The sequence below is a fragment of the Elaeis guineensis genome, chromosome 2, assembly GCF_000442705.2.
Source record: "Elaeis guineensis isolate ETL-2024a chromosome 2, EG11, whole genome shotgun sequence".
In the NCBI taxonomy this organism is placed as follows: domain Eukaryota; kingdom Viridiplantae; phylum Streptophyta; class Magnoliopsida; order Arecales; family Arecaceae; genus Elaeis; species Elaeis guineensis.
Genome location: NC_025994.2, coordinates 87683977 through 87695840, shown reverse-complemented (window position 1 = coordinate 87695840; position 11864 = coordinate 87683977). Strand labels below are relative to the sequence as shown.

The following is an 11864-nucleotide window of genomic DNA, read 5'->3' as shown; positions in this document are numbered from 1 at the left end:
TTAGAATTGCGTTGCATCCATCCTGTACACATCATTAGCTTTAAACTCACACCGAACTAAAAATCAAATTCGGGTTTGGAGTTGATTTTTTTAGACTAACTAATCAAGAGTTAACAATTTTCAAAACTAAAAGGGCACTTATCATATCCCTTTACATAAGACTTAACCAGAGTCTTTCATATTGAGTTATAGGTATTGTTCAACTTACTAATAGAAATGAGAGTAACAAAGGCAATCATATTGACGTTGGTAACATAATAACATTAGGTACCTCAAATCTATTAAGTTAAAAGATGGTAACATTGGTCGTAATAATTTACCTCTTGAATCACTAAAACAAGAGTCAATATACTCTCATCATTGCATAGAGAATTACTGGAAGCTCTCCAATTATACTAAGCTCCGAAGACAAGAATCATCAACAATCAAATTGTCACTCCAAAAATTATGCTTTGAAAAAAAAAATTGATCAAAGCCGCAAGCTGCTCGAGTACTCTCTAAGCCTATGGCTCTAATACCACGTAGAGTCATAAAATATAGACTATTAATTTCAAAACCTATAACGCTGATACCATATAGAATGGCATATTATCCGAAGTAGATCGATTGTGTTGATTCAAGATCCAAAATAAATACCAAATACAACAAAAATATTTATAAAGAACTGTCAGAAGAAAATATTTATGAAAAAATTATTTGAAAAAAAAATTATTTAAAAAAAATAAAGATCAAAATAACGAGTTTGACTCTCCTCACAGAGATGCCTCACAAAAGAGGTACCATGCACAAAAAGAATCTCTTATCTTTCTTTCTTTCCGCACACTTTTCTATACTTTGTTTGCACCATATTCATGCTAGTGCTTATGATGGAAAGACCAATCAATAATATGTCTCAAAGGCCATCCGATACAAACCAGATAATAGATGATCTTTAGAAGAGACATCTATTGCAGGCCAAATTAAAAATTTTAAAAGTATATCAACCTTCGATCAAATAGCAAGGTATAGACTGAAAAAATAATCAATAGGTTGAATTACTTGGTCAATAGGCCAAAATATATAGCTAATAGTCGAAGTTGTGCTTGGTCAGTGGGATAAAATATTTGGACAATAGAATGAAATACATAGTTAATAAACTGATTACTAATAGAATAATGCTAACCTTAGACCAACCATCAAAAAAGTAGATTATAATACCAAGAATGTAAGTCGATGCATAAAGGATACATGTCGGTATGCTAAAAGTGCAAGCCGATAGACCAAAGATGAAAAATTCTTTGTGCACCATGGGTGATGTAGAAAATCTAATGTAGAGCGCACCGTCTTGTCTTATTGATCTACATAGTTCCTACTTTCCAACGTATATTTAATGCCTGCAAATTATCTTTTTCGTTTAAAAAATTTTGTATGATGAAAATACTCTCACTTTTTGATTATGACACCCCTTTAAAAAAATTATGATACCTCTACCTTTTGAAAAAGATTATGACATCTCTTTTTAAAAATTATGATATCCCTTCACAATAATTATGATACCCCAGTACTAAACAAAAAATGAAGACAAGTGTCATAATTTTTTGAAGGAGTGTCATAATTTTTGTAAAGGGGTGTCATAATATGTCATAATTTTTTTCAAAGGGCAAGATGTCATAATTTTTCAAAGGGATGTCATAATTTTTGTGAAAGGATGTCATAACTAAAGAATAAGGGTATTTTCATCATACAAAATTTTTAAATAAAAAAGATGATCTACAGACATTAAATGTGTGCTGAAAAGTGGTGACTATGTAGACCAATCGGACAAGACAGTGTGCTCTATATTGGATTTTCTATACCGCATATGGTGTACAAAAAATTTCTGCACCAAGGATATATACCATATGTCTATCGACTAGGTGCAGGCCCATACACTATGAGTGCAAGCCGGTATGCCTATAAATATACAAGCATCTAAAAATGAATAGTAGTATCCATCTCTTGATACTTATGTCATGGTAGAAAGTTAATACTATCCATCAAGTGTGGCAACAGTTGTCCATATAGTATGCCAAATCAAAGCATCCAAAATGAGTAATGATTCACATCTTTCTATTACAATAATGTGAGAAGAAAGAAAGAATTGCCTACTTTGACAATAGTGGCGCATGTAGCAGATAATAACAAAAATAAATGGCCAAAGCTAAGCATTAGATTGATAAATATCCTATTGTAACGATGAAGAAGGACATAAAAACTTTATTTTTTTTCTTTATTTTATCCTTTTATATTAGTTCTTTATAGTAATTTTATAGTAGTTGATGGTATTTTGTGATTTAAAAAATCATTGATATTTTAAAGCAACGGAACCTAATCTCGTCCTTCACATATTCCAACCGCAAGCTAGCGGCAATCCGCACATGATCTGCACACGATCTCTTTGCACCACCAGTTGCTTGGCATCTATTAGAAAATAAGGGAACAACATCTTACATCCAAAGAGGACATCAAAAATTTTAATAGAATGCCACGTGGGTAGGATATTGGGCTTGCATCAGCTTAAAAATCAAAATTTATTGGGATAAAAATTTTATTTTTTTAAAAAATAATTAAATAAAATTAAATTAAAAATAAATATTAATTGATGAATAAAATTTTTATGATTAAATATTTTATAAAAAAATTATGATCGGATTGTTATTGTTATTGTCGGTGGCCTTTAAAATACCATGTATATTAAAATATTAAAATAAATAAAAATAAATAAATTTTAAAAAATTATATATAATTTATTAAAACTGTTTAAATATTTTTAAAATTTTATTTATTTTTATTTTTTAATATTTTAATGTTTAGATGTATATATAATTTTAAAATATTATATGGTAAATGATGACGGTCCATTCGTAATTCCGTTCATGGACAGTCCGATAATAGAAGTTTTGTCCCTGGCTAAACGGGTATCCTGGTGGGAGTTGGACTGCGCGGTGAAACTCAACCTATCTTCCCCAGTTTGGAAGCGACGCCAATCTCCTTCACCTCATTCGCGGCAGGGGACGACGGAAAAGTGACCTCGCAGCAGCCATGGATCTCCTCAAGCGCGAGCTCCAGAAGAAGCGGCAGAGCCTCGAGGCCGACTTCGGCGGCAAGAAGCTCCTAAACGCTCCGAGATCGAGCAGAAGGAGATCCAAAAGCTTCGCGCCGAGGAGCAGTGGGAACGCCTCTTCAAAGCACGCCCCTCCTCCGCCGCCTCCTCCTCCGGCAGAAACCCTAGTTCCGCAGCCTCCCTTCCCCCGCCCTCTCCTCTTCCTCCTCCTCCAAGAAGCCCTCCGACGCTCGCTCCGAGGAGCAGAGGATCGACGACCTCGTCCTTCCCCGCCACGAGGTCATCCGCCGCCTCCGCATCCTGAAGCAGCCCATTACCCTCTTCGGCGAGGACGACGACGCTCGCCTCGACCGCCTCAAGCTCACCCTCAAATCCGGCATCCTCGAGATCGACAGCGACATGACCGAGGGCCAGACCAACGACTTCCTCCGCGACATCTACGAGCTCCGCAAGCGCCAGAAGTCTGGCTTGGCCTCCTTCCTCCACGACCAGAGCAAGAGCAAGAGGGAGGACGGGGATGGATTGGAGGACGATGGGGTTGATGCGGATGGGGACAAGAATCTGAGCGCGGATGGAGGGTCGTCAGGAGAGAATGCCGACAAGGATTTGAAGCGGATGAAGGCCAAATTTGAGGATCTCTGCGATGAGAATAAGATTCTTGTGTTCTTTAAGAGACTTCTGAATGAGTGGAATCAGGAGCTCGAGGAGATGCCGGAAGCGGAGAACAGGACGGCCAAGGGGAAGTCGATGGTCGCCACTTTTAAGCAATGCGCTCGGTACCTGAATCTCCTCTTCAAGTTCTGCAGGAAAAAGGTATGGAGTGCTCCTTCTCTTCATTCTCCTTCTTCTTTTGTTGTTAGCAACTTGGATTTCTCTTTATTTGTATGCATATTTGATTCATCACGGATGTTCTCGACAATCTACGCTTTTTGTACGGTTATTGGACTCTTACTGGAAACATGCTTATGAACAAGTCAGTTAATTATCTCGAAAAATATGCATGAATAATACGATTCAGGGATGGGATTCTGGTTTATGATGCCTCAGTCAACTAGCTATTCGGCATATGGTTCCATGGTTGTTAATAGGCTAGATATGGAGAGGCTTATGGCAGCTTGGGACGGTGTCTGCGAGCTCGAGATCAATCAAATGCAGTGCACCAACCTCAAGCATAACGAGTCTCATCATTTACCATCCCTTATACTAGTTCTAAGTTATTATGATGCAGAAATTTGTCCCTTCAGCCCGTGCTCACTACTATTGGATGGAAAACTGATGCAGAAGTTTTGGCAGATTTATTGCATTGCATGGTTGTAAGCCCTCTCTCTTTGATGTGACTAGCATATAAATCCTGAAGTATGGGAGGAACAAATGAAACTTAAATTGTGTCTTTTTCTAGAGATTTTTTGATACCCATGCTAGTTTTCAGATCTAAATGCAAGGATGGAAGAGAGAGAAAAAGTGAAGGGGGCTACTTCATACATGAAATGTAGATGCTCTCCTCATTGCATAGAATAGATTACATTTATTTAAATCTTCTAACACTTGGATGAGTGTTTTAGAATATTGACACTGCATCATTTTTTTTGTAACCATAAAAATACAAGGGATTGCTGAATTTGCTTGAGGACAAAGTTTGGGAGATGGTTGGTGTTGGAGAGATAAGAGAGACATTAGGAGGTGACACAATGATATTTGGCTGTTCGCTTGTGAAGGATTTGGAATCCCACATTGAGATAGAGATTATGGGAAGGTGGGTTTAGAGTCCAAGGTGGTTGAAAGTTGGAGGTGGGAGGTGAATTAAGATAATGACCATAGGAACTTGTTAGATAGTTGCTTGCTACCTAAAGTGCCCACACACACAACAAGGAAAGAAAAAGGATTTCCCTCATAGAATTATCAAGATTAAGGCAAAATCTCAAGACATCAAACCCCAATATACAAGGAAAGTTTACCAAAGTAAACTCTAGATATTCTAAACCCACTAGAGGCCACATTAGAGCACTTAACCTATACCTTCCAAGGTAAAAAAGATTTTTCAGTGTTATCAAGATTGATGCAAAATTTCAAGGGTGATCTTAAACCCTAGTAAACTCCATAATATTGTAAGCCCGCTAAAGGCCAAGTGAGGGCACTTAGCCTACACCTTGCCAGGTCAAAACATTGTTTTGGAGACTTTGTATTTCTTTCATGGCTAATCTTTTGACCAAATTCAATTGCACCATATTTATAATTTTTTACAGCAACTTTAGGGGAACCAATATGCTTGTTGATTTCCAAGCAATGATGTTGTTGGTTTGGTCGGTCCATAGAAGAATCTTCTCTAGCTAGTATAAGGCATAACAAAACTTTCATGTTCATGGACAGTAGATGCATTAAAGGGCTTATGCTAAATGAAACTAAACCTATTTCATCCCAAATATATAACGTCAGGCAAAAAAATATGGTACTGATCATCACTTTATTGTATATATAGTAAAATTAAAGCTTGTTTAATGCATGATTGACTCTTTCCATTAAGGCAACTTGAGAATTCACCGAATCTGGAAAGCAAAGTTATGTTATGCTTATGAGAGGGGAAATCCTTTCTTAAGCTAATGGATTATTAAACTCATTCTAGCCTGAAGAGTAAGTGGTTGCTTTTATTAGAATGTGTGAATCCTATAAGATTTTGTTTTAGCATCTTACATAGATTCAATGAAGGGATTGGTGTACCATGAAAATTATCACAATAGCAACCAAAAGCAAAACAACTAACTAGAACATATAATCTTACAAGAAATGAAAAAAAAGCAAAGAAGTCTACTATCTCAGCTTCACATGAAACAGAAAGACTGCAGGACCAAGAGTGTGTGTGTAATAGGGGCTGCATCAGGATTTATATACGAGAAAGAATTGCAGGGTTTCTGATTATATCAGGGTAGGAACTTATAAGTGGCTTTGCTTGACTGTTTCTGTCTATAAATGAGAGAGTTTGAGATGTTTGTTTGTTTGTTTCCATGCTTAAGGGAGCAGATGTTGGAGAGATTGGATGGGCCACGTGGAGAGCCATGAGTGTATTGGTGGACGATAAAAGAATATTGGTTGTGAAGCCATATCATACATAATAAATGGAGTGCCAGCTTATTGTTGGGAACCCAATAAAGGTTAACTCCTGCTTTTAATTCCAATGTTCCTTTATACCTGTTTAGAGTGATGAATTGAAACTTGTGAGGACTGCAATCAAGTTGAATCATTTTTGTGTGTTCAAATGAGGAAGTCAAGCGATTTAGATCATCACCTGGAGGTTCTAACCATGTAAAGGTTGATTTCTTGATGATATTGGATATTCTGTCTCGTAATAACAATTCTACAGATCATGATGTTCCCATTGGTAATCCTCAATCCACCATTTGATATCACCATTATTCTTCTTTTCAAGTGTTGACTAGATGAATATTTTTTGTTCACTAAAAGAAAGTGTTTAACTGCTTTTTTTGTTATCTTGGGTTAATATATGGACATGAAATTTCAATGGCATTAAGTGTTTGGTATGTTTACAAAAGAGAAGCATATGCTAATCATTGATCCAGCACTTGTATCTTCAGCTTACATGGCCAACAGTTTGAAAGTCTACTGAAATGCCTGTGTAATGATATCTTCATTCCTGTTTGATTAATTATTTCATTGTTGGCACAGTCAGTTCAAATCCATTTTGACCTAGCAGAATGATCAGGGTCTAGGGCACAACTTAAACTCTCATAACCACGGAATCCCTCAGAAAGATTTCCAAATATAATGCATTGATTTTTTTTCATCCTTTCTGCTGTGTTTTCATAGTCCTTTTTGGGTTATATATGCCCAAATAGTTATTGCTATGCATATTAGTGAGTCTTGTACCATGGATGTCGTGATGTTTCTTGTAATTACAAGAATAAGATTTATGAATGAACCATGTAGTGATATCCTAAGTTTTGCTCTCATCATAGGTTCTTCCAGATGACATCTGTCAAGCATTGCTGGTTGTGGTTGAATGCTGTTTGAGACGAGCTTATTTGGCAGCAATGGATCAGTACATCAAATTGGCCATTGGAAATGCACCCTGGCCTATTGGTGTGACTATGGTTGGCATCCACGAGCGTTCGGCTCGTGAGAAGATCTACACTAATTGTGTGGCCCACAGCATGAACGACGAGACAACTCGAAAGTACTTGCAGTCTGTGAAGAGACTAATGACCCTCTTGTCAACGTCGATATCCAGCAGATCCATCCAAATCAGTCGAGTTTAATAGCCTGGCTAATGGGAGTGATCTACGGTCTCTCCTGGCAGAGGACTGTGGGGCGGGGAAATCAGCATCGGAAGAAAGGCTTCGGTTAATGCCTGCAGCAAAGGAATAATTTTCATATTCTTATCTGAAACCAGTATAAATAATCAATGATAATGTATTCTGATATTCTAAATTGTTCTCTTCCACCTGATTGTTTATAGGTCATTTTGCTAGCTTTCAATGTTTTGTAGCGCTCAAACTTGCCTCTGTTCAGCTCTAGTTTAAAACACCCATTACTGGCTTGGAAGAAAAAGTGAAACTTCTGCCTTTTTCTTCTTCTTTTTTTCCTTTTCTTTTTGTCTTGCCTCCATTGCCAAAATTCAAACTTAAATCCCATCTCAACCATCATTTGTGCCTTAGCCCCTGATTGGTTGTCTGGGTCCACAATTGTAGAAGATTCATAGGATTGGACCAGCACAACTAGGAGTTTGTTTAGACAATCTGAGGGTCTTTGGAGTGGTCCAGCCCAAATTCTATGAGATTATGTTTTTCTTTTTATGGGACTCAGATCAGGTTACTCTGAAGATCTCTGGATTTTTGTCTAAACAAGTCTAACGTAGACTGATATTTCTAGTTGTGCTGGTCCAATTTCATTAATCAGATAGGATTTTGGATTTTGGATCTAGACAACCCAATAGACCATTTTTTTTTTGGGTGAATAACCCAATAGACCTTTACTAGAATTTTAATTCACACTTTTATTGGACATGTTCTTTTGGATCCTCATGCTCTTGATTCTTGCATGGCAGTCGGTGATAAAAGGGAAATGAGTGCCATCTGTTTTTTCATGGAGCATACTTGTTTTTGAAAAAATAAAAAATTGCGACGATTTTTTTGCGCAGCGATTACTTTCGGAGTGTGCATTTACTGTTGGCTTTCACTTCTTATTTGTTTCAAATTTGCTTAATAATTCTTGCGGGGACACTTGACCAGGTTTAATGTTTGCATTCATGTTAAATGTGGTGAAAAGATCGAGATGGCTAGACAATTGTCAACGCTGCGTGGGTTCAAGCTTATATTGCCAGGTAGCCAAATAATTATATTAAAGTGGTCGGTAGTTTAGAGGTTCATAACTTTTATTTTCAGCAACATGGGTAGACAATTTTTTTCATTTTCTTTCCAGGTACTTACGGACTCCATTTCTGCACAGGAGCTCTGCATGTTAGATCCTCTTTTTCCGAGACACCTGGTTTCATGCTCTTTTCAAACAAAAAAAAAAAAATTAGAATAATATCATCATCTCCAATCAATTTTTATATAATAATTATAATTATATAATTTTTTATAATATTATTTATATTTTTTTATAAAAATTATTTATTAAATAAATTTAAAAAATATCAAAATAAATTTAATAATTATATAAATAATTTATGAGATATATTTTTGGTTGACCATCATTCAAAAATTTAACGATTATCAAATTTTCATGATATTTATTTTATTTTTTAAAAAAATTTAATATGAGATCCATTAATATTTTTTTATATTTTTTATATCAAATATAATATAAAATTTATTTTTACATCTCAGATTCATCCCAACCAAACGGACTCTGCGAGTGCTTTTATTCTGGCAGCGGTTCCACCAAAGTCAAAGCGAGGAGGAAAGATAAAAAACAAGCGAGCGCGGGAGGGGGAGGGGGAGCGGGAGCGGGAGCGGGAGCTGCGAAACATCTCCCCCTCTTTCTCCCTCCATCGCGTTTCGTCCCGTTAATCTCGATCATCTCACCGAGACCATAAGAAGCCCTCCCCTTTCCTCTTCGCCTCTCTATATGTACTCTTTTTTTTTTGTTTCGCCGTTGCTTCCGATCATCTCAGCACTCAGCACTGCTGCTTCCACGTCGCAGAGGGCCCCAGCAATCGTATCATGGGATATACGGTAAGCTCTCCTTCTCTTCTTCCCTTCTGAGATTCGGCATTTCAAAATGGCGATTGTCTCAGGGAATTATTTCTTTCGCCTCCAAAATGTCATCAGCTACAGGAGCATTAAATTGAAAAGTTTACCAAGCATTGCCTTGTAGAGCAGTCCATTGTGCGATGCAAATAACAAATAGCTCAAGCCTTCTCAAATTTTCCTTTCTCCATGTTTATTTCTTTGTTTTCTACCATTACTCGTTTTCTTACATATTTTTTTTTTCTCCTCTTACTTGAAGGCCCAATCTTTTGTTGTTCAATGTCTAATGCATATATGAAAACAGATCCGATTTGTATAAATCTTTGATTGGCCTCAATCTACCTCTTCAGTACAGCTGAGTTCTTTATCACTTTCTTTTAAAACCGTTGCTTTATTCACCGAGTTTTGCATTTGACTTGTTTGTGTAGAAATCTTAGTTGTTATGTAAGCAGATTTTTTTTTTTTTTTTTGAGCAAAAGGAGACTACTGTGGGATGTCCACAGTGGTCACCTGTCTTCATAAAATATTAAAAGATATATAATGTACAGCAATGGTCCGATGGATAAGTTTTATATACAAAGCAAAAAGTAAAGAAATTCAGCAGGGGCCTCCTGTCAGAATGATATCTCCTTCAAAACAAAATACGGGAAGAACAGGACTTTAAGCATCCACTGAAGAAAGTTCTTTGGAAGAGAAATCTCCATGAAACAAAAGTGGATCTGTAAGAGGACAAGATAGAGTGCAGACTATGGATGAACAGTTCTGGTGCAGATTGCAAAGAAAACTTCCAACTTGTGAGACGATAAGTGAGACTCAGAGGAAGCGAGCATAGCAGACCTATGGGAGCATTGATTATCCAGCAAGTAACTTCATCATCATCTCAGATTAAGTGACAATGAAGGCCTACAGTCACCCAAAGGATCCGAGATGGAGAGGAGACTCAAAAGAAAGCAAACAAGAGAAATATCATAAAAATGCCCACTAAATTCTTTTTTTCATGCTTGTCTCCTGAACAAGACAGTTTTTAGCTTATTAAGAAGCAACCCAAAGTCAGACAAGCCCTTTTCTTTTGCAAGAATGGACCAGTCTTGGACTAAGTTCCAAGCTTTCGAAGTCATTCAACTGCAATTTGTTTCTCTCTAATGTGAAAGTGAAACATATTCAACAAGTGTATTATTTTATCATATTGTCATAAGCTCAGTTGAATTCCGATTTTTTAGGAAGGCATGGAGCCGATAATAATAAGTTAACAAGTTGACATAATATGCACTCTTTGGCCACTCTGTGATTTGCCCTCCTAAGTAGGTTGAGGGTCTCTACCACTAAATTAGCTGGCACAAGACTTGGATAAATCATATCACTGGATAAGAGGTTGAAACTTAGCTAGACATTCAAAGTCTGCTTTCTATTTTGTATGTGATCAGTGCCTTCTAGCTTATCTTCTCTTCCATATTATGACCATTTGAGTAGACCCAAACCCCCAGTACATGATTAATCACCTGTAAGTTTTGGGTGGATGTAAGGGGAGATGAATGAAACGGAGGACCTGGAGATACTTCTCTTGCACTGTGTAACATACTTGTTATGTGCCCTTCCATTTTAAGTGGGTGTTGCTATGTGAATGTCTTGTATATGAAGGGTGTTAGCCTCAGATAATTGGCGAGTGGAGTACCACATTATGTCATTTTATTTTGTTGTTTTTTCCTTGATGGATACGAAGGCATTACTTACTTTTTCTTTTCTCCCTTTTTTCGAAAATCATGATATTATAAATATGAAAAGTTTCAGGACATGTTGAACATACACTTATGTCGTGAGTGCTTCCTCCATCTGTTTGATACTCTTTTTGTTATCAGTTATTCTATTCTAACAAATTAGTGTCACTGTCCTAACCTCTAAGTACATTATTAACAGTGAGTTTGAAATTGTAGCTATGGGAAAGGTTGAAGGGCAAGGTGAATCTCTGCATGGGCATGTAACCGCCATAACTCTTGCTTCGGAGTATCGAAGACAGCAAATAGCCAGAGAACTTATGAACCTACTGGAGAGCCAGTGACAACATGGTATTTTATTGAGCTAATTTGCCTTTTTTTTTTTCTTTTTGTCTTTGAAGCATATGACATCATCTCCAATATCCAATCTGCCTCTACATCATCATCAGTTTCAAATCTAGTTTTTGCTGTTTGCTAATTAAATAACCTGATATGAATAATTAATATAAAGGACAATCAATCATCTCGATAGTAGTTCATTTCCAATTGGATAGAGCAGGAAAGAATTTTTTTAACCTCAAAAGATACATAAAGAGTTCAAGCTAACAAATTACATCCAATGTCTCTGTTCTATATGCCAATCTGTCTGATCTTCTTCATTGTTCTTTTTCATCAGGTCTAGTTTCTCAGAAAGCAGAAAGAGGTTTCATCTAGAGCTGACAAGGTGAAAATCAACCCGAGGCAAACTTAACTAGCATGGCCTATGTTGGCACTTTTCAAACAGTGGTGCAAGCCTGTGAGAACAATGGTGTAAGCCTGCAAACTTACTGATCTACCTTCATATTGCTCTGCTTGTTCTCAGAAGGG

At 36.9% G+C, this 11864-nt stretch overlaps 1 protein-coding gene across 1 annotated transcript; it reads left to right on the top strand.

Annotated features, from left to right (window-relative positions):
- The first annotated feature begins 2927 nt into the window (after window positions 1-2927).
- On the top strand, window positions 2928-7522 carry LOC105055049 (uncharacterized). The gene is given in 5 exon segments (XM_029267908.2): window positions 2928-3130; window positions 3133-3267; window positions 3270-3895; window positions 7051-7302; window positions 7304-7522. Coding segments are annotated over 5 exon segments (1239 nt in total). The 5' UTR covers window positions 2928-3060; the 3' UTR covers window positions 7460-7522.
- Window positions 7523-11864: the final 4342 nt, after the last annotated feature.